At 41.1% G+C, this 24,522-nt stretch overlaps 1 protein-coding gene across 1 annotated transcript in view; it reads right to left on the bottom strand.

Annotated features, from left to right (window-relative positions):
- Positions 1-5,161: 5,161 nt before the first annotated feature.
- The window catches only part of LOC306922723 (uncharacterized protein), an 88,386-nt gene continuing 69,025 nt past the window's right edge, over positions 5,162-24,522 (bottom strand). The window contains exons 11-14 of the mRNA XM_079500527.1: positions 9,220-9,558; positions 8,646-8,684; positions 6,202-6,340; positions 5,162-6,040 (exon numbers count right to left, since the gene is read on the bottom strand). Of these exons, the coding sequence (XP_079356653.1) occupies positions 6,013-6,040; positions 6,202-6,340; positions 8,646-8,684; positions 9,220-9,558 (545 nt within the window). The 3' untranslated portion in view covers positions 5,162-6,012. The remainder of the gene's footprint in view (positions 6,041-6,201; positions 6,341-8,645; positions 8,685-9,219; positions 9,559-24,522) is intronic.

The following is a 24,522-nucleotide window of genomic DNA, read 5'->3' as shown; positions in this document are numbered from 1 at the left end:
TATGAATTAACGTGAAGTTTACTTTTGAATGTAGCCAAGAAAAGATAACTTCCTAGACATGTGGATAATGATGAACAGAGGCTGTCTGTCCACTATCTTGTATCAAAAAGAAACTGATTGCAATTACATTTCTACTGGCCACTAGTAACCACCACTCTCATCAGGACTTTAGTAAAAAACAGTACTAAATGAAGGTTTGATTAAGAGGGAAAATACAATTATCACGTACTAGATATTCACATGCAACAAAAAAAACAAATACAAAAATGTAATAGTCAAGGAAAGGCAAGTTTATTATAGCTTATTTAAATGGTAAATGATGCAATATATATATAGTACACACACTTAAAGCACAACTTTCAACCAAGGTTCATGTTTTACGTTGTTATTAGAGAAAGTAAAAGATGAGTGTTTTGTACAGGGGGGCGGGGGCATTCAAGCATGGGGCTAAATATGTATTTCTTTACAACATTTTATAGCGATTTTTTTTTAAATTATTTACTATAGTCCTACTACACTCCAAGAAATTACACCTGGCCACATAAGATCACAGGATCTACTGAATGTGAAGGAGGCCTACTGGGGGGAGCCATACTGTGTGTCATAGGCTCAACATGTCAGTTTGACACATTCAGTAGATCCCGTGATCTTTTGTGGCCAGATGTAATTTCTTGGAGTGTAGTAGGACTATAGTAAATAATAAAAAAATAAATTCCTATAACATTTTGTAAAGAAATACATATTTAGCCCCATGCTCTAATGCCCCCGCCCCCCTGTCAAAAACAGCTAAAATCCATAAAATGAAATAAAAGCAGCAAATAATAATAAAAAACAATACACTCACCTTTTACTTTCTCTAATAACAACCTAAAACATGAACCTTGGTTGAAAAAAACCTAAAGTTGTCCTTTAAGATGGCTCAGGGGCCACTCTTGAAAAGTTTACACATTTATTTTGTAACGGAACACAACCAATGTTGGAGGAAACCGTGCAAGGTACCAACCTGCACATCGGGAGCAATTAGGGGTTCAGCGTCTTGCTCAAGCACACTTCGACACCGACTCTGGGGGATCGAACTGGCTGCTCTACCAGCCACTCTACCCCGTTCCCACCATAGAGTATATAAAAGGATAGAGACTGAACTGGCGCGAAGCTCCGCCCCCCCAGCTATTCATGTCAGTGGAAGTTGCTCAGTGGCGTTTTGAAGCACCCGGAAGACTGCCGGAAGTACCGTCTCAGAACGTCTACTTCCGCATTTGACCACCACATTTTGGTGGTCAAATGCGGAAGTGCAACCGAGCACTCAATGTTAAAGCCCAGCTGCACGGGGTTTCCCCCTATGGGTTTCCCGGTCATGAATCCACGGGTCCGCCTGTAGTCCCTCCTCCTACCACTAGGGCCGAGCGCCTCAACGTTGAATAGCCTCACTGGCCCCTTGGTTCCCACCGACTCCACGCATGGTGTCCTGACAGCCAATCAACATTGATGTTGTCCCGAACCCCAGAAATGTTTTGGTCGTTTGATTTTATTCATCCAGTTACAAATGAACTGACTGCCGGGACACCACTGCAATTGTTTATTGTTTATTGAATTAGCTGTCGCCGGGGCGACAGCTAATCTTCCTGGGGCCCGTTCCACGAAATTTAGAGATTAGAGATTAAGCCGGGATTTAACAGATATCCTGGCTTAATATATCCCGGATCAGCGATTAACCGGTTTCATGAAAGCTGGTTAATCTTGCCAGTTTAATTTAACCAGTTAACCTGGATATGTTGAGGCTTGATTCGGTTTCATGAAAGTGATGCTACATTAGTTACCATGGAACTAATGCTTTGGACTTAGCCTGCTCCGGACCAGGCTAACAGCCAGGTTTAACCTAATCCTGATGTCTTTACTGTTCATTAAGCAGTCAAACTGATCACAAACCAATGATGTTTTCCACACTTATTCAATTATTATAGGTTTATGTTGCCTTATTTTTATCGGTCTGCATTAAAGGACTAATTTAAGCATTATATAAAATCAAAAAAACAAAATATATAGGCTGTACAACATCATGACAGCTTGTGAGCTTGTAGATCAGCTGCTTTTGGTGAATGTTCCCCAGAATAGGTTTGCTGTCGTGCAAGTGCACGGTTAAGAAGAATTATTATATTATATTATATTATATTATATTATATTATATATATATATTTTTTTTTGTAAAAGTGAAAACCACTAAATATTACCATTACTCATTGTGTTACAACATATTACCATTGTAACGTTTCACCCACTATTGAACCCATGACCCACAGTTCACCAGTCTGGCCCCTGTCTGGACAACAACCCCCTTCCCCAAAGGTAGCTCCCTCAGAGGAGGGAGTTATGGCCAAATATCACAATGCGACAATATCATTATGCTTACAATATTAAGAATTCTGTTTTAAGTTAATAGTAGTGGTAAAATGTAAACTATATTTTTGGGGTAGTTAATCATTCAGTCTATCCACTGTTGAGAGTATGTTCTCTCTTTAATTACAGCAGCAGTATTTATTTTAGAAGCTTAAGTCCTTGTATCAGTAAGTCTTGAATAGATTAGTAATGATACTGAGATATACAGAAGGGGGCAGTAATGCAACTATTAATGATGCAAACTGCCATAATAACCCATGAAGAAGAAGGATCAGTAAATCTGTGTTCCACCAAATGGGTCTAGAAACAAAAAGCCAGGCTCTGCATTCAGCCAGGCTTTATGATCCTGGCTCGATAAATCCGCCCATTCTAAGCCTCGCTTGGCTTTAGTGGAACAGAATAAACCAGGCTGTAAAGACCAGGATTTTAAAAGCCTGGTTTTGGCCTAAATCCTGGATTAGTTAATCCAAGTTTCGTGGAACAGGCCCCTGGGGTCCATATAAAATACATACAAAAAGTACATAAATACATAATTACAATTTATTCTATAAAATTAAATGCAACATAAGAATAACATTATGGTCATGTGGTCAGCTGTAATAATAGGCCTAATATACAATTACAAACCCTTGAACAAATGTTGCTACTCATAAATGATACTATGTGTTATATATTGAAATGAGCAGTCTTGTGAGCGGGTCCATTTGGTTACACTGCTAAAGTTCAATTATGGTGTATATGTTACAGGTCCCAGGTTTGGGTACCCGAGGTGCAGTTTATAGATTACCCTGGAATACAGGACACAAGAATGAACAACAGAAACGTGTCATCTCTTTGCAAGATCCATCAGATAATTTATTTACTCAAACTGTTTTCTGTCTTTCTTTCTTTTCTATTTTTCCATTGTATATTCAATGTTCATATTTTGTCTTTTCAACAATAATCATACCATTTAACATTCATGTTGTCATTGCAATAAATTCACATTCCATAACACCATTGTTATTCTACAGCATAACCCATATCTTCTCTTCATATCTTTTTACTTTACAGTATAATACTATACTCAACATAATACCATTCAGTATAAATAAACACCATTGCAGTCACTGCATTGTTTTGGCAAGGCACATGTGTGTGGCTAGCTGCACCGCTAAAGTGCTAGCAGAAAGTAGACAGTACTAGCTAATTCAACTGACACTGAACTGGGCCATACTAAACACATTTTCATAGTAATACATTCAAATACAAAAACGATCTCATTATACACACATTCTGACTCTTTTCTGTTGAGTTTCAAAGCTGTTTCAAAAATAATAATACAACAAACTGTGCAGGAACCCACATTGCATTATTTCACTAAGTCATTAAATCAACACCAAAAGTGCTTTCTCTTCCTCACAGAATTATTTGTGTTGCAAATACAGTGGTTTTGAGGTCATAACTAACCTGGAATACAGGACACAAGAATGAACAGAAACGTGTCGTCTCTTTGCAAGATCCATCAGATAATGGCGTCTTGCAGGAAATCACGTCAGTACAGTACACTGTGGTTCCCCCAGCATGTAAACGACATGACTTCAGCCTGTGACTGCAACTTGTTCCTGTTCGCAGATGACTCAGCACTGCTGGTCTCGGACAGGGACAAACTGCAGGTTGAAAATGCCCTCAGCTCTGAACTCGGTAGAATCTGCACCTGGCTCGCTGATAACAAACTATCTTTACACCTGGGAAAAACTGAATCCATTCTCTTTGGCTCTATTAGTAATCTCAGCAAGGCAAATGGCTTCTTGGTTAGAGTGGGTGACAATGTTATCACACGTAAAGATGAAATTACCTACCTAGGTTCCATCCTGGAGGCTAATCTTTCCGGTGATAAAATGGCCACCAACGTAATCAAAAAAGTCAACCATAGAACAAGATTCCTCTAGGATCTCCTCACTGGTCAACAAAAACACCTTGAAGACCTTAACAGGAGCCCTTGTACAGGGTTTCTTTGACTATGCATGCACCTCCTGGTACCACAGCACCTCAAAGGCCCTTAAAACCAGGCTCCAGACTTCCCAAAACAAACTGGTCAGGCTCCTACTTGATCTAGCCCCCCGAACCCACCTCACCCCTGCCCACTTCGACAGGCTGGAATGGCTTAGGGTCGACGACAGAGTACAGCATCTTGCAATGGGTCTGGTCCACAAGATTCGATACACCACCAAGATACCCATGTACCTGTCTAGATACTTCCTTAATGTTAACGAAGTCCACACCCACAACACCAGAGGGAGTGCAACGAACCATGTACAACCCAGATTCGGCACAAACAAGGGACTAAATTCTTTTCGCTCCTATGCCACCAAAATGTGGAACGCCCTACCAACGGTCATTAAGACATGCGAATCCCTTGACTCCTTCAAAACCGCTCTCAAAGGGCACCTACGGATGGCTGCAATTCGAAACTGGCCCCCGTAAAATCTGAATCCCCCCCCGCCCCCCCCCCCTTCTTTCCCCTCACTGTATATATTTCTTTTCCCTTTTTACCTCCTTTTTGATGAATTCCTGTTCTGTCTATAGAAGTGTCTATTTGTACGTCTCTAAATGTTTTGATGATTTGAACATGGTGGACCCTGTTGGAAACAAGTGTAATGCTTAATTGGGTCGTCCACTCACAGTTAACAGCCTTTGTATTGAGTTTGTGCTTGAAATGTACTGTAATTCTGCAAACTGTTAATAAATTCTTCAATCAATCAATCAAACAGACGGACACTGCCCCCTACTGTCCATAGTGGCTGTTATTCAAAACATGTATGTCACAGTATTTAACTTGTTCACATGAATCATCAATCATGAATACAGCGTATATATAAAAATAAAACGAATTACACAAATAAACAATAACTTGTTGTGGGTGCCACATATACAGCCATTCGGCGCGGCGAGAGCGAAGGGTCTTTTTTTAATCACTGCTAACCTGCGCGACCAAAGTGAAGTGACTGAAGCGACTGGAAACAAATATATCTTCAGGTGTGAACGCACCTTTACAGGACTCCAATTTACTTTCCATAATGTAATTTGAAACAATACAAATAAAATAACTAACTAAAATAACTACGGTACTTGACCTTACCATTTTGAATATGAAATATGAGACAGATCCGTCTTGAACACATGACTATGGAGATAGTGTGTAACTATTTGCGGGGTTTTTGGACAGAATCTGGATGAGTAATCCAGGTTTACACTGTTTTACACTAGTTTAAAACATGGTTGTTTAGGCTATATTAATGTAAATTGTGGTTTCCATATACCACATGTGTGCAAAATCTGTCATTGACCGGGTTAACGGTGCCGGAGATTAGCTGGTAACAGACAGACGTACGGACGGACACACTCACACACTGGACGGAGTGCAAAACATACTCTCTCCCCATGCCTTCGGCCTGTTGGAGACAATGTCAGTGTTGACTTAACAGGGTGTTGCTCCAAGTGCGAGAGACAGCTTGTAGATTGTCCATTTCCACTCGTTTGGGCCACAGGGAGACATCGAATGTCTCCTTAGAGGAGAAGGAAGTGCAGCTGGAAGGTGAGGCTACATGAGTGGAGTAGATGTTCCATCAACGACCTTCAGACTATGACCTTTGTACACACAGACCTGGGCAGAAGATAGAGACAATGGCGGGGGGGGGGGGGGGGGTCAATAATCAAAAGGAGATATTGTATAGAAGTGTAGAACTACCATTTGCAAAAAAGAAGGGTTGAGGTAAATGACACTGAGGTAAGTTGACCTGAATTCCAACATGAAACATTCCGTACTTTGCAATTCTGAAAATGCGGCGTCCATTGGCATTGATTAGACTCTTAAGAACCAGGACCAGGATGACAATGAGCATGATGATGACAAGGGCGATGATAAGACCACCCCACCAGGGAAACGTTCCAACTGGAGAAAGCTCTAGAGAGATAGAATGACAGATGAAGAGGAGGGAAGAGAGAAGTGAAAGATGAAGATCAGAGCTTCAGTCATCCATCCTCCTTACAGCTCCATGATCAACTATTGTTACAAAACTCAAAAATAAATTCTCTTTCTCATTGATTTTATAGTACCACTCAATGATATGATACACAAGTATATACAGTTACTGAGGCAGGCAGGCAGACAGACAGACAGATATGACATCATATCAATTTTAAAGTAATCTGGATAGTGGATACACTTCCAAATAGTTACATCGATTCCGGAAGAATAAAGGGGAAAAATGGAGATCTAACAAATAGCCCTTTTCGTGTTTTAAACATTGTTATAATTTAGCTATTGAAAAATAGCAGATCTACAAACTCATAGCGCGCCACCGAGTGGCGCGCTACGAGCTTGTAGGTCTGCTATTTTTGAAAAATTGCGAAAATGTGGCACAAATCTTTGAATATATATTCTTTCAAAGTGAATGTTTTTAACTCGGGTCTAAATGGGTTAAGGTATCAGTGTATCGTTTTATCCATCTTTTCTTTATCTTTTAAATAGGAAATAAGACCATCATTGATGGCAGCTGTTTTCGCTGCCGAGTGCTGACAAACTCCTGGGACCTTGTGTGTACAGTGTACACATAAAGAAAGATTACGGTACAGTACTGTATGTATGAAATGGAAACATGACACGAGAAGTTAATAAACGACTTATCTTATTTGTACATTCATGATTCTGCTCTCCTGAGGTCACAAACAGCAATCCACTCTGGGGTGCAGAATTGTCTATGGGTTAACACCTGTCTCACTATTGATTTCAAAAGGGAATTTAACTTTAAACGCACACAGAGAGCGTGCAATGTAGATCGGCTACTTTCGCTGTTTGATTTGTCCTTAATGTTGGTGCTAAATCACACTTAAACTCACCGCCAGGAGCTCTGAACTTGATTCAATATTCAGAATAGATATTAGTTATTAATTTGATCAGGCCTGCCCCCTACTATAGGCCTATACTGTAAGCTTATTTAAATTCAAACTCCGTGACTCATTGGAGACTCATCCCCGAGTCTGGTCATTCTAATGAATGGGGGACACCACCTTCATTTTCTGATGTGTTAATTCAGGGGTGGGCAACTTTGACGATGGAGAGGGCCACTATATTTCCACACTCACTCCCTAGGGCCATATATTACTGTCGTCGCTACAAAGCTCATTTTTTTAATTGGAATCCTGAAAAGTAACCTTTTTATTGAATTTCAAATGCATTTACCGGTAGTTATAGTTATGTTAACTTTATGAAAAGACAATAACATTTTAATACTATAGTCGTTAAGTACTAGTCATACTAGTCATGAAGTAATTAAAGCGGGTTTGGCATTTTAACAGCTGAAATCAATACTATATCAGTATTCTGATATTAACACCTTGCGGGCCCGGACCTATTTAATCCATTAATAAAATGTGCCCATCATTTATAGCGCCCGGCCACTTTTACCGGGGGACCGGAAGTTGTTGTGAATGTCTGTGTAGCAGCTAACAATAGCCACACCACTCTAGAGTCGATCGACAACAACGGGAGCTAAGAATAAATCTATCACGACTAGCGACTGGACCGCGGAGCGCCGTCTAACACAGGATCTTTTTTCATAATTAGACGGGATGATTTAGATCGCGAGTTATGAACGTTTTAAGATTTTCGTTTTCGTCCGCTAAACAGGCAGGGAACATTTTCGATGATGTGTCACTGTTGTGCAACTGACCGTGCACTTGAACTTGGTGGAGATCTCCGTCTGGGGCCCTTCGATTTAACTCGATTCTCAATCCAAAAACTTTTTTTTTTAATTCAAAAGCATTTTTTTTCCAGATTCAAAATGATTTTCTATTTAAAATGATTCTCGATTCAATACATAGGATTTCATCACAATCTACTCCAGTCTTGAACTGAAGTGACTACAGTAACTTGAAAATGACTGAAGACATGATGTTTACTGTGATTAGGGTGAGCTTATTGATAAATTTTTGGAAATTATGAATCTGGAACAACATATATTCAGGTGGGGGTCGGCGGCCAATTACATATAATTTTTGGGGGTGCTTGACATGAACATGTCTGAGAACGACTGACATAGAAACATGGCTTTTTCTGTCAGGATTTAGAAGGCATTCGTAGAATCGTCCTCAGGTCTAAATGGGTTAAAGGTGCTCTGACAGTACAGTATAGCCTGGTTAAATACAGCATCTTGGACCTTGTAGAATGTATATAGAAGAGAAATAACAGGAACATAATGTTACAGTACCTTCTGTAGAACCACTGACACTGTCTGGGACACGCTCACCTGAAATAACAAGACATATCAGAATTAAACAGACACTGATGAACAAACGTTTACTATAATGCGGTGAAAGCTTAATTGATTGATATGAACATCTCCTAAATGCCTGAATTGTAAATTGAAACCTGGATTTGTGTTGCATTGTCCAATTAAGAAACCTCATTTTATTTTACAAATATACATTATGTCACATACCAATATACTCTCACATACTAATTTGGCATATTAAATGGTTAGTATGGCATTTCAGTTGTAGCCAGTTTCTCTGCCTCAAAGCAGATCCATGCATGTCTGTGTCGAGAGTAGACTGGATGTTTACCCATTATGTTATGTGCAAGAAGAGTGTGCTGGCAGATTTCTATTTTCTAAACTAAACAATGACCAGGCAATCTAAGGACATACAGTATCAAGCTTGAGGACACAACTTGGTCCGAGAAAACCTTTTCAACAAAGTCAACAGGAACTCTTTTTATTTTACTTTTATGACAAATGTTTTTTTTTTATCTATCATATTTCATCAGTAAATGTATCGTCTCACCACCAACTATGAGTTGAACAGTGACTTTCTTCTCAAATTCACGTAGCATAACGTAGCATGTGTAGATTCCTTCATCAGATGACTTCACTGGGTAGAGTTTGAGGGACATGTTGCCTTTCTTCACTTCGTCCATGAAGAGGGATGTTCTGCCCTCGTAGGAAGAATTCTTATTGTCATTAAATTCTCGCCCGTTCCTCTGGAAGTAGACATATTGGTCTGGTGGTAGGTCTGTTCTGGTCCACTCTACTGTATCCAGTTCGTCATTAGTGGGCTCAACCCAACATGGTAGAACAGCATCACCTCCAACAGTCGTGCGCACCAGACGATTCTCTGAAGATACTGTAAGATAGTTAAACCATTATTGATCGTGGGATGGTACAGGTAAGAACAAAACAAATATAAAATAAAATGTCTATATGGCAGCATTTAAATACCATTTACTCTCGTCTAGCTTCACATTTTATATTTGATGTCATGTGAAGCATGACAACAGTGTGTGAAGCATGACCAAAAGCTTAAAATATCTGTTGTGCAAAAAGCAAGTTCACTTTGCTGGCAAAAAACCTATTCGGACCGAGAACAAGTGCGTTGCCTGCCCTTCATTCGTTTGGCACGTTTATCACTCTGCCTCTACTTAGACATTACATCTTTTGAAGACATTATACCATGCCAGTTACCTTTCTTTCACATTTGAATTTCCAGCATGTAAAATTACCCGTTTATTTCTTAATTATTATGTTGTGTTTTTTTACAGCTTTCTCCCCAATTTAGTCATTATGCCAATTCATTCCTCTCCGCACACATTTCTGTGTTGTCACTGCTATTGTATGTACTGACTCACCTACCACCAGTGTGGAGCGGTGTTGGGTGAAATCAGCCCTCAACGCTGTCTGAAATATGGGGAGGGCCCTCCCCTACTGGGCGGTGGTTTTCTTTTACATGAGTAGGGCATTGTTATAAAGCATTCCAGCAGCCACCTCGTAGCATGGCTCGTTAGTCAATAGACTTTTTATTACTTAACTTTACTTTTTTGCTGATAAAAGTAAAGTTTTAGACCATGGCCGGTTAGTCCGATCATCTGTGGATTCCTGTGAGGTTAGTGTTAGGTTAGCGTTAGTAATGTCCGACATACAGCACACATGTGTTCACCCGTGGCTTTGTGCGGTGCCACTCAAAGTGACTACTGGGTTGGGCTGCTGGATGCATGGGCCAACCCAGGTGCCGCCTCAGCCCGTAGGATTAAATGCAATGACAATAGTGTCACCCTCCCCGTCCGGCTTCCATCCCCCGAACACGGGCCAATTGTGTTCGTGTACTCGCTTGAGTTGACAAAGCTGGATGCACCACGGTGGATTCGAACACACAACCAATGTACATTTGGGCTAAACACATTTTCTAGTTCATAAACTTTAATGTAGGTTGCATTTACCGAGAGCTGTAATTAGAAGGAGACTTGAGACTTGATTGTAGGTCACATGTGCGTACGCCATCTTCATATCTAAAACAATAAGAAAGAAAGAAAGAAAGAAAGAACATCAATGAGTTATAACATGGCCATGGAGAATACTATTTTAATGGGTGCAGTATCTGTTATATTTAGTCTTATTTTTAGTCATCGTAGCTTAGTTTATTTAGTTTTCGTCAGTGGAAAAACGACGAACAATTTTCGTCTTAGTTGTCTAAAATGTTTTTCTTGTTGCATTTGAAAATATCTACAAGTGAATCTAGTCAAAACCTTCAGTTAAATCTCTTTCAAATGTTTGGGAACATGTCAAACCCTCACCCTAACCCTATAACCTCCTCCACGTGGCTGGAACCCAGTGTACTCTCTGCTGCCCCATCTGGCGGAGTCAGGTTACCACAGGGCAGCACACCTAAACCTAACCTTAACCCTCTCCCAACACTTAATGCACCCCTCACCAATCCGGTGGTTTTGGTGCAACCACTCCAAGGAACAGCAATGTCCCTATGTGACTATGTCCCAATGTTTAGAGTACCAGTAGGGGCAAAAGTGGCGCTGTTGTGCCAGAAACAGAGAGAGAGAATGAGCCCGATTAAGCAAGTCGAAAAACCCATGCGGTAATACAGATTTTGGCCTCACTCTGCGCCTTTTCGTATTATGGAAGCCGTGGTGACTCATATGGAATACCACGTTCCTGAATATTTTAGCATTGGGGGAGTGTCCATATGTTAATTATTTTCGCTTTGCGCTATTTGCTATTAAGCCCCTTGACCTAAAAACACTCAGCGCATACCGATTCCACCTGGGTCTGACCACCTCTTAAATGCAAAAACCACTGTTTGATTTTACACTTGAGCGGCTCTGGAGTGGCAACAGCTCGTCTCCCGTTGCAACAGAGGAGCGGCTTTCTGTTCAAACGTTGAGGTCATATATCGCTCATTTCTCAACCTTTTTTAAAAATTAAAACATCTCCATAATCCTTGGGAATTTTGCTTTCATACGCTGTATCACACCCGACTCAATTCTTCTTCAATAAAATGCTACGAGCGAAGACCATAACATTGGGGCAGCAGCAATACGCATGGCGCACGTATGGCATTTCAACTCATTCCTTCGTCGTGACTCGAATGAAATAAAATAAACGTTATTTTACTGGTGTTTTTCAATAGAAACAAATAAAGAGCGTGTGTGCAACAGTGCATATACGTGCATGCACTATAGGCTATATTTCCTCCTTCCTCTTCACAGCCCGTTTGTCTTTCATATTATTATTATAATATTTGATATTATAAACACTCATGGTTCTCTCATTTCTCAACCGTTTTTTAAAATGTAAAAATCCCCATATTCCTTAGGAATATTGCTTTCATTCGCTGTATGGTACATGGTTCTATTTTTATCGAATTAAACAATATCAAACAAACTTGTATGTTCGGGGGTTAGACGATTCTGGGAACATTACGCATGGATTGCCAATTTGCCAGCCAATGCTACGTATCTACTCGCAGTTCCATTCCGATCTGAAAGGTATAGGTAGGTTCCATTTCAAAGGCTTAGTTATTCATTTATGAATCAAATGAACTAGAATAAAGATTTGTACAGCTGTTTTTCATGCTTAGAACAGAAACAAATGAAGTGATGATGTGCGTATATCTCCCTCCCTTAGCATATGGCTGCGCCGCTGTAATGACTTTCCAACACTGCAAGTTACTTAACAAAATAGAGACATAGGCCTACAAGCTATATGCACATCATGGCTGTGACAGCTTGTGGATCTGTTCTTTTGAGGCATAAAGGTGACAGCATGCAGTGCAATAGGAATAATTAACCCAAATGTGACAAAGTCATGTCATGTCTGCCAGCCTGCAGAGATGTAATACCACTTGCAGAAAAGGGCGCATTCCGTATGAGGACATCAGCTGACTCGTAAAGAGAATAGTACGGACATGTTTATTGGGTAAGCCTGGGTAACTCCCTTAAACACTCCCATGACTAATTCAAGGCCGTTTTGCTCACACCACGGGGTGTCGAAAGCGCTTCTTACCAGGCCCATAATTGTAATATGGCATTGCCCACGCCTCCACGTCTTAAAAACTGTAATATGATATGTAACTAGATTTCACCTGCTTAATCGGGCCCATAGTGTTGCACTGTTGCCTGCATGCTAATTGCGAATGAACTGAAATTGGAACGATACAGAGAAGGAATTGGAACGATACAAATTGGAACAATACAGAGAACCAATAGGAACTGAAATTGGAACGATTCAAATTGGAACGATACAGAGAACCAATAGGAACTGAAATTGGAACGATACAGAGAAGAAATTGGAACGATACAGAGAAGATTGGGAGCAAACCAATACGAGCTGAAATTGGAACGATACAGAGAAGATTGGGATACAGAGGTCAGTGAGGCGTGAATGTGTGTGTGTGTGTGTGTGTGTGTGTGTCAGACTGCCACAACAGCTGCGTTCGCTTGTGTCTTACTTGTTACACAGAGAGAGAGCGAGAGAGAGAGGCAGGGGGAGAGGGGAGTTGCACCACTTTGTTTACAAACAAATATTGAAAAGAAATTCGGATTTTATTTTGAAAATTAACTGAACGAAAGGTACACGGATTCTCACCAACCTTAAACGTTTTACGAGGTCCCGAGGATAGTGACGCCTGGACGGAGGTTTACAGCTGGGGGGTGGGGGAGGGAAAGGGGAACGGAGCTGTGGCAGCGGTGGCCGAACGGATTGCGGAGCGGTCTTGATACCGGAAGGTCGCCAGTTCGAATCAGCGGTCCGACACGTTAAAATTAGGGATGCCAAACGACTCATATTTGGCCAATCGACGAGTCGAGGCTGAAAATCGACTCGATCGATTTTTTCCTATTTTTTTTTTCATTATTTTTTTATTTTTTGTTGTTGCTGCGCAGCAGTTGAGGAGAACGCAACTATGCATTCCTTTAAGCAACACAACTTCTGCAGCTGCATCCATATGTTTAGAATTTGCATCAATGATCAAAGCCCAATAATAAAAAATAAACTTTATTTTGTAAACGACACTGAAGGAGCAGCGGCGCTATCGGCTGCTATGCTATCAGCTAGTCCCAACTCTCAAGTGTCTGCACTGCAGCAGCCTGTCACAAGTCCCGTAATGAACTGATACGGGACGTACGTTGTTCCGTATTTTAATGTCGGGTCGGGGAATAAATACAGTATGAATGACGGCGGGATTTATTTGACAACGCTGTCCTGCTTTCTTCACGAGAAGAGAAGAGCGCTCACAGCTCAGAACAGAGCTGACCTGTGGCTGTCAGTTCACTTTATGGCATGAGTGAGAGTTGCCAATTTGTGAGAGAAATAAGCATTCAGGTCTATGAAAACAAACCAAAAAGAAGCAACTAATGGGCTATTTGAAAATAGCCGATCTACAAGCTCACAACGCGTTGCGTTGATCTGCTGTTTTCAAAACAATCATGGGATTATATTATTATTATTTTCTTTTATAAAATGTGGAATATTCTTTGAAACATTTTACCAACAACACAAATCTGTATGGGGGTTCCTGGTACAAAATATGTCTAGATCTAGGTTGTAGTTGGACAAATACATTAATCTGAAGGTCCTTAAAAACAAGCCCCCAAAAAAACGCAACCTGCAAGTTGTAGTTCCAGGCTGCAACTACAATGTTTTACAAACAACTTTACAGAAAAACAATCCCAAAGTCGCTTATAATAAAACGGCATGGCAACACTGTCTTTGAGCGTGAGCAATGAGATGCGAACCTGGGGTCTGGGAGGCTCAGAGCTGCAGCCATTGGCTCATGATACGAGCACACGACCAATGGGACAGAGCATTCAGTGTTGCTAAGATACCCTCCCCCATATAGTCCGTGAGCCAGGGGGGTTGGTCTGTACCATCTGGCTGAATAAGGCTCACAGTGATTTTTGTGAAGGTATACATGTCTAGAGTTAGAAAATATGTGATAGCATTGCACCCGTGGTAGCTTTATGAGTGCTATCATGCATTTTATTTTATAACACTAGGTGAAAATTGCATGGATCAATATGAAAAAAAATTAGTAATACACCCCCCAAAAATGATAGAAAAGGTTTTTCCAATTGGTTCTGGTACCTCTAGGCATGCTTAAGAATATACTGAAAATATAGGAAAATATATGTTCTGGAAAGGCGTCATTTTCAAGATGGCGTCCAATATGGCTGCCAGGAGCTTAAAATGGCTAAACATCATTATTTGGGGGTTTAGGACTAAAGGAATGTGGCTGAATCAGTGAAAGTGATCAGTTAATTATAGGGATGTGCCGATGAGACATTTTGGGCGATATCGATATCCGATATAATTAATTGCTGTTATGGCCGATAACCAATATTACCAATGTCGATCTCATTCTGTATTGAAAGATTATAATTTTATAATTCTGAAAAATACATGTAACAGGGTGTCTGCACTGCAGGCTTAGGCAAGTCACATCTAACTTAAATATCTTTATAATATTGTGAGCTTGTAGATCTGTTCAAACTGTTACTTTGGGCTTGTTTATCTGTAAAGACAGACCGATTCATTAATTTCATTATTTTCATTTTTTTATTTATTCCAAACATGTTAAAATATAAATGAGAAAAGACAAAGGAAATAAACGTCCAAAAATAATAATAATAATGATCTTTCATAATCCTTAACTTATGTTTATGTTCGAAAGTCGGGCAGATACTGGCACTGAGGAGGATATTGGAAGGGGTATGGGAGCGCAACCTGTCAGCGGTGATCACATTCATTGACTTCCAAAAGGCTTTTGACACCATCCACCGGGGGAAACTCATGAGTATTCTACGTGCCTACGGAGTTCCAGAAAAGTTGGTCCAGATGATAGAGTCAAGCTACAGCCAGACTCGAGCCAAGGTCCAAGTTCGGCCTCAAGCTCAATACCAAGAAAACAAAGGTAATGACAGTCAACACAGAGGACAAAACCATTGCCACTGCAGACGGGACGGTGCTCGAGCGAGTCAAGGACTTCAAGTACCTCGGGGCCTGGACTGCCTCAACTGAAAAGGATCTGAAGGTTCGGAGAGCACTTGCCTGGAAAGCCTTGCACAGGATGAGGAGAGTGTGGAAATCAGACATGGGAGAAGACCTTAAGAGGCTGCTGTTCATAGATACTGTCGAGACATGGACCCTCACAGTACAACAGGAAAAATCCCTGGATGGAGTCTACACAAGAATGCTACGAATGGCACTAGGTGTCACATCAGAAATGTGACACATCTATGGGGACCTACCACGGGTCACGGACAAAGTCAGAGAGAGAAGGATGAGGCTGGCAGGGCACTGCGTCAGGTACCCAGAACTTGAGGCAAGTAAATTGACTATGGGAGCCAAACCCAGGGCAAAGCCAAGGGGGGGAAAGAAGCGTACCACCTATGTAGACGTGCTGCGGCGCGACAGCTTGGCTAACAACACTGCAGAGCTCAATAACCTGATGTTGGATAGGACATTGTGGAGGGCAGCGATCCAGGAATCCCGAGTTGGTGTTGGCTAGACCTCACTCTCGCAGTTACTATGTTCGAAAAAGGAGTAGGGAAAAGTTTATTGAAAAACGTAATCGGTCTGATTAATCAAACAGATACCGATTAATCTAAAAACAACTCAAATCGTCCGATACCGATGTGTTTGCCGATTAATCTCCCATCACTAGTTAATTATGTATTGCCAAATCCAAAATGGTGTCCATACCACACCCAAAGTGATGTTCTATTGTACTGCATTATGTAAAAACATTACAATTACAAAATGAACAGAATAACTGTCACATAAAATCAATTTCTTATAAGTAGGTCAATCTTATGTGCTAAAGGTCAGGTCAATGTCTGTCTCATAAGCAGGTGTGTCCAAGCATGCAGCAGATACAGTATGGTCACTGGTTGACATGCACAGTATTCACCTTACCATTGATATGCAGCTGTTTGTTGTTGTAACCTACAGCAGGGGTATTCAACTAGATTGAACTGTAGAATGATGGTGTGTGGGGGGCCGCACAGCGTGCACGCTTTACTGAAAATGTGGGGGTTCTCAAAATGCATTTGTGCTCAAAGACAAAAATGTATACATTTGTGCACAGTAATGAGCAGGATAATATGACTATACAGCTATATGTTACCATAGAATAGATGTAGACCTATTTGACAGTGCATAAACATAATTGCCTTGACATTAACGACCTTCAATGGGACAGTCCTGTGCAACCTCATATCCATGTGCAAAGGCAAGATCGGAGCACAAAATACTTTGCTGGCAGGGAACTTCCCAGACTACCCTGATGTGCTGTGTGAGTTGGGTGTCACAATGTAACAATATGTTGCTGCTGTTGTACCACGACAGTTGTACTCATATACAAGTGGAATGTGGCAGACCACCAAGCTCAATTTGAAAGTTCAGGTGATGTCACACAATTTGGATGGGAGATCCACATTTTGCTAAGGGTGACCTGACACCTGATGAGATGTTGAAGCTACAAATGAGAAGTGATGTTGATAATAAAGAGACGATGAGGTAGATCAGGATTTGGGTAAGATATTGCTGCCAATCAGGAGGGCTAGGGGGATGTGGTGGGTTGATTTTATGTTCCTGATTATGAGTTGAAGCTTACAGATATTGAATGTAGTTGCAAAAGATAAATATTATCATATTTTCGTATGCTATTATTACAAATGTATAAGTATAAGTTGTTATAGAAATAGAAATAGTTGTTTCTGTTTCATTGACCAGACCTTTAACATGTGAGATTGACCTGATATAAAGGCCTTTTTTGATTATGCCAATTACCAAAGTTTGGGCAACCAAGCTAAAATTGTCCCCAAATACAAATCAACAACAAAAACGTAATATGAAACAGCATTATTAGGTTTGGTATTGAACAGATAGAAGTGTCAAATGGACTAAAAGGTGATGTAATGGTGAACGGAAAGTTATCTTATGCATTACTTACACTGTACACTATATTTAGTTTATTGAATTTCATAAAACATTTCATTAGAATTTATGTTCTAAGATGGTTTTAAATATTTACAGTTATTTACAGAGGGAACCTTTGTGCTGCATCTTTCATGAAAACAGAAGTACGTCTCATGTAATATATAGTCCCTATATGTTGTCTCTCCTGTAATAGATAACATTTCTAGATTCTTCAAAGATATATGATCAATAATAGGAGAGAACCATCAGTTTGAAGTAGAATGCTCCATTCGGATTTTGAAAATAGAGTTTTGGCATGTGGTTATAAATGGAGTGATAACACACAGAAAGCTACCACAGATGCAATGCTATCACATTTTTCCTAGCACTAGGGATGTATACCTTCCCAAAAATCACTATGAGACTTATTCACCCCATCGGTACAGATGACCCCAGATTTGGGGTCCTGGCTCACGGCCTAATAGATGTTTATATATATCTATGCCCTCCCCCTTCACCCCACACCCTTGGACGATGGGGTCTAGCCGGCATGCATGTGAGGAGCGGCGCTGACAGGCGCAGCACAGCAGTGTCACACAGACAAACACGTACCTCTCCCATTTGGAAAACATTTGAAACAGTAAAGTTTATAACGTTTTATAATAAGCCATTACAAAAAAAATAAAAAATAAAATAAAAACGATTTTTCGACTCATACGTTTTTGAGTCGCGGAAGGCATGAGTCGAAAATCGAGTAGATTTTCAACATCCCTACTGATCAGACAATTGCACGAGTCTCTCCGATCCGAGTCCGAGTCGAGTAGCAAGTCATTTGGTGATTTTGGTCCAAGTCTCAAGCAAGTCTCAAGTTTTTCTGTTGTGGGCAAGTCAAGTCAAGTCGAGTCTCAAGTTTTTACCCTCAAGTCCAAGTCGAGTTGCAAGTCGTCAAATCAATGACTCAAGTCGGACTCGAGTCGAGTCATCGAGTTTCGAGTCCAATACTCTGCCGGACAGGCCGGCTACTTAAGTTGTCCGAGTCAGCTTGTCTCAAGTCGAGTCGAGTCTGGAGTCATTGTCTTCCAAGTCAAGTCGAGTCTCAAGTTTTTACCCTCAAGTCCAAGTCGTGTTGCAAGTCGTCAAATCAATGACTCGAGTCGGACTCGAGTCGAGTCATCGAGTCTCGAGTCCAATACTCTGCTACTGATTATACAGATTCTTGTGTGTGTGTGTGTGTGGTTGTTGTTAAGACTAGTCCCAAAACCAGACGTGAAAATGCAATCTTGAATGCAATCAGACAGAGAATATTCCATTACCATCCGGTCCAACTGCTAAATATCTCGCAGGTCACCGGAGGATTCAGACAGCAAGTCTCTGGGGTTTAATAACTGCATCAATGCATTGATGATGCATCAGTGCATTATCAACAGGAATGCATGATATAGTAGTAATGCATTTATGACGCGTGCCTTTTATTAAATCCCAAAGATAGGTTACTTATTAAATCCCAAAGATAGGTTACAATAAAAAAGCTATTACTAAAAAAGAAAACAATGTTTCTATGACCCGCGTTTCCGGATTTTTTTCCCTTCCCATTTCTCCTCCGTTGTCGTCTTTTTAGGGCGAAGAAATCAAAACAAGGAAAGGTGTTTTTGATGGAGCTTTAATTAAAATCACAACACCCAGAATAAACAACCGTAAGAGTCCCACAGTGAGCGTCTACCATTCATACCAGTCAAGTTTGATCGGATGGTAAACATTAATGGAATATTTCACACGTCGTTAAATGGACATCTGGTATCAATGCCACTCGCAATATATCATAATATAACACCGACCAACTGGATAATTTACTCTAACTGTAACGAAATATACCGATAGAAACAAACCGTGTGTTTTTCAGGTCATTCTCTGACAACATTGATAAATTGGAAACCGAGACTTGTGAAAGAAGAGAAGGCTGTGTAACGTTAGCACGATGCTAATGACGAACCAGCTAACGTTACATCTGCAAATGTAATTGTTTGGTTTATAAATATGTGGATCTTACCGGTGTCTGATACATATGAATGAATGTAGCATTCAGTTCTGGCGGCTGATCGGGGAACGGGTGGTTCCTTCGTTGAGAAAAGATCGAGTCTTTTAGGTGCATAAATCTGACTGAACGGTGGGCTAATGGACGAGAAGACGCCGGTAGTCAGCTGGCTGTAAAGTGTAAACACGGAAATGCCTGGGCTACAAGTGTGTGTATTTCAACCGCGCCTCAAAAATACAGTCTAGTCTCCACCCTATGGGCGTGGTCAGCGCTGTTCGTCCAATGGCCTGCCGTGGGTTGAACCCCCCCTCTCCCCCCCACCCCCCCACCATGTCCCTGCTGCAACAATCAGTCGACACAGTCGCTCTCTCAAACAAACTGTCTGGCACTGACTGTTGTTGTCCAGGCTCATTATTTTTTGTCTATATCTATATCCTATCTGCGACTCTTCCTCTTCTTAATTAACTAATTAAGCATGAAGCCTCTTGCTGCAAACTTTAGGAAAAGTTAACATCACAAGAGAGTCACTCACAGTCAGTCACAGACAGACAGACAGACAAATGAAATGAAATGAAATGAAATCTATATTTACCCAGGGTATCTGGGCTAAGCTCAAGAACTTGTTTCCAGCCAGGCCCTGCTCATAGAACACATTTCATCGTAGTGGTTGATGCCTTGTTCAAGGGCATTTCAGACAGACAGACAGACAGACAGGTTTATTGATTCAACGTTTCGATCACTGGGATCTTCTTCTTTCCCAGTGATCGAAAAGTTGAATCAATAAACCAGTGGAGCTGAGTTTTTCATACCAGTGTTGTGGACTCTTGTACTGCCTTTTGTCCAGCACCTGGGCTAGAGCGGAGGTGCATGCTCTATTACCTTTGTTAGTTCCAGGGGGTGCCCAGCTAAATGATAGTTTGGAACCAAATGGACCCTTATGGGTCTGGGTCCATTTGGTTCCATTTGTATATTTGTATATAGTTAAATTAGCATTGATTTTACAATATAAATTGGGGGTCTCAGAGATAGAAATGCCATTAAATGGGGGTCTGTAGACTAATATTCATGTCAAACTGAGGGTCCTTGAAACTAAACTGAGAATCACTGCTAGAGCTGAAAAAATGTTCTCTTATGGGGGTCCCTGACCCTGGCATATCTCTTCAAATGGGAGTCAACAGGCATATTAGTGTCAATTTGGTGGTCCTTGACATGTACAAGTTTGGGAACCAGTGCAGTAAGAAACATTTAAACTATTAATCTCAAAGGAATGCTGTCATGGAAGCCCTTTTCCACTGACCACAGTGACCAGGGTTGAACCGGTTCAGTTATTTTTCCCTGTCTAATATTGAACCAGTTCAGAGTGTTTCCACTGAACATGAATTGGTTCAGAACCCTAAAAGTTGGTTTGGAACTGGAACCCAAACACACACACACACGCACACACGCACGCACGCACGCACGCACGCACACACGCACGCACGCACACGAGGCCTGCATCTCCTTGTGAAAAAAAAACAAGACTGTGGTTGGAGGACTTCCTCTGGCCTCGACCTGCCTAGTTACCGATGTCAAGTTCAACATGGCACCTCCTTCTCACACCCTTTTTTTGTTTTGTTTTTTTCTGAGCCAGTCAATGCCTCCGTTTATGCGTCTGGCCATATTCCATGTCCCTGAAAGACACAGACAGGATAAGCTCCCAAATCCACTAAAAGACTCCATTGTCTCTGTCAGCATACTAGGGCCTCTACTGTTCCTAATATATGTAAACGACATGACTTCAGCTTGTGACTGCAACTTGTTCCTGTTCGCAGATGACTCAGCACTGCTGGTCTCGGACAGGGACAGGGACAAACTGCAGGTTGAAAATGCCCTCAGCTCTGAACTCGGTAGAATCTGCACCTGGCTCGCTGATAACAAACTATCTTTACACCTGGGAAAAACTGAATCCATTCTCTTTGGCTCTAATAGTAATCTCAGCAAGGCAAATGGCTTCTTGGTTAAAGTGGGTGACAATGTTATCACACGTAAAGATGAAATTACCTACCTAGGTTCCATCCTGGAGGCTAACCTTTCCGGTGATAAAATGGCCACCAACGTAATCAAAAAGGTCAACCATAGAACAAGATTCCTTTACAGGATCTCCTCACTGGTCAACAAAAACACCTTGAAGACCTTAACAGGAGCCCTTGTACAGGGTTTCTTTGACTATGCATGCACCTCCTGGTACCACAGCACCTCAAAAGCCCTTAAAACCAGGCTCCAGACTTCCCAAAACAAACTGGTCAGGCTCCTACTTGACCTAGCCCCCCGAACCCACCTCACCCCTGCCCACTTCGACAGGCTGGAATGGCTTAGGGTCGACGACAGAGTACATCTTGCAATGGGTCTGGTCCACAAGATTCGATACACCACCAAGATACCCATGTACCTGTCTAGATACTTCCTTAATGTTAACGAAGTCCACACCCACAACACCAGAGGGAGTGCAACGAACCATGTACAACCCAGATTCGGCACAAACAAGGGACTAAATTCTTTTCGCTCCTATGCCACCAAAATGTGGAACGCCCTACCAACTGTCATTAAGACATGCGAATCCCTTGACTCTTTCAAAACCGCTCTCAAAGGGCACCTACGGACGGCTGCAATTCGAAACTGGCCCCTGTAAAATCGGAATCCCTCAAACACGAACGCAAGGACAACACTAGAGACGGTCGCGGTCACACAGCCAACTCAAGGTATGGCCACTGAGCCAACTTGGGGACCCAACGCAGCTCCTCCAAGGAAAACAAACAAATTAACGGAGCTGAACGTGAATCCCCCCCCACCGCCCACCCCTTTTTTCCCCTCACTGTATATGTTTCTTTTCCCTTTTTACCTCCTTTATGATGAATTCCTGTTCTGTCTATAGAAGTGTCTATTTGTACGTCTCTAAATGTTTTGATGATTTGAACATGGTGGACCCTATTGGAAACAAGTGTAATGCTTAATTGGGTCGTCCACTCACAGTTAACAGCCTTTGTATTGAGTTTGTGCTTGAAATGTACTGTAATTCTGCAAACTGTTAATAAATTCTTCAATCAAATCAATCAATCAAAGCGAGCCAGCTGATGAGCATCGCAAGCAGAGAAGGGCAGAGAGAGCGATGTGCGGAGGGGAATTACAAGGGTATGGGTGCATTTTCAAAATCACAAGCTCACAATGTGCCGCAACTCGACATGTTGTGAGCTTGTAGATAGGGTACTTTTTTTTGCCATTTTTCGCGACACAGTTGTGGTTAATCAGACTAATCATTAGTTGATTATAAAAAATCAATGTGACTTTTTGGCATTGATTCATTGATATATCAAGTATAATATATATATATATATATATATATATATATATATATATACTTGTTAAGTTGTTTTGTTTTCCAAGAAAACATACTCGATTATCCGATTAATTGAAAAAGCAATCGATAGAATAATCGCTAAAGGAATGAATTGATCCTGTAGTTTTTTCAGCCATAGAACGGAGAAACAGGCTGTCTCCCAGAGTCCCTTTATGGAGGAAGGGACAAAGTTGTGTTTGATGGAGTCACCTTGAACAGATCACATCATCAGTTTGATGAATATGTGATTTCCCAGGGTCCCATACTTAAAACAATTCATGCATACAGAATCGCTTCCTGTCTGCTTTTTTCCCATGTTTTTTTTTCCTCTTTTCTTTGCGAGACAAGGATGACTAGAACATGTTTTGCGGCGCTGCACAGCCAAATACCACAATACCTATAGGAATTAAATCCGACCAGGCTCATAAATAGCATCTCCATATAGCTGATTATGTGAGAGTTATCAGAGCCATGGAATGTGTACACAGCCTATGGAAAATTGTTCACGTCGCACAGTTTCATTTTATTTCATCATTAATCTACAATAGAAGTCGACGTTAAAACCAGCATTGAGCGTGATTACACGCATGCTGACTCGAGCGAGCACATTTCCATTGAATCCTCATCTGATTTCAAGGAGAATCAGTCGCAAATCAGCCATCCTCGTTGCCAATGAATAGTGAAGCGTAGGTTTAGAAGAAACGCCTTTGTGATGCAAATTAATTCGAACAACTGGCTTATTGACTGCAAAAAGGCCCTCGCCAGCAGGCACCCACAAAGCCACACATGGAAGAAGCCATGTTGTAAAGACCATAGATATATATAAACTCTAGATAGCTCACCCGCGCTGTTGGCCAATGGAGAGCGACGTCGTTACGTGGCGGCCATCTTACCTCGGGACACATAATATTGTGTCTATGGGGCATGTACTCTTAAATGACCATAACTTGCTCAATTTTCAACCGATTTTCAAACGGTTTGGTTTGTTATAAACGTCAGAGACGTCCGCATACGTATATGATTTTATACGACGTTCATATAAAAAACATAAATTAAGCAGATAAGCGTCCTGAATCATGGCCACGTTGACAACGTTTGTAATAAACCAACCCGTTTGTAAATCCGCCAAGATTTGAGCGAGTTATGACTGTTTCTGTTTGAGCTGCCATTGAACATACTGTACTGTAGCCCCGAAGTAAGATGGCTGCCGGGTGAACGACGTCAGAAACTCCGCCTTGAGCCATCTAGTGTTTATATATATCTATGGTAAAGACGGGCACTGTTTTTCTGGCAAATCTAAGCTAGCAAATATAAGACTTCCGGGGGACGATCTCTTCAAAATAAGAGTACCCGAAAAAAAGATTAATTTGCACATTAAAACTATAAATTAAGCATTTAAACGATGCTATAGGACACACATTATGTTTCTGTGTAAAAATAAGTAATAAGTAATGTTTCTGTGTAAAGATAAGTAATTC

This window comes from Electrona antarctica (genome assembly GCF_951216825.1).
Source record: "Electrona antarctica genome assembly, chromosome: 5".
Taxonomy (NCBI): domain Eukaryota; kingdom Metazoa; phylum Chordata; class Actinopteri; order Myctophiformes; family Myctophidae; genus Electrona; species Electrona antarctica.
The sequence above is the reverse complement of the archived record's forward strand: the minus strand, read 5'-3'. Positions and strand labels throughout refer to the sequence as shown.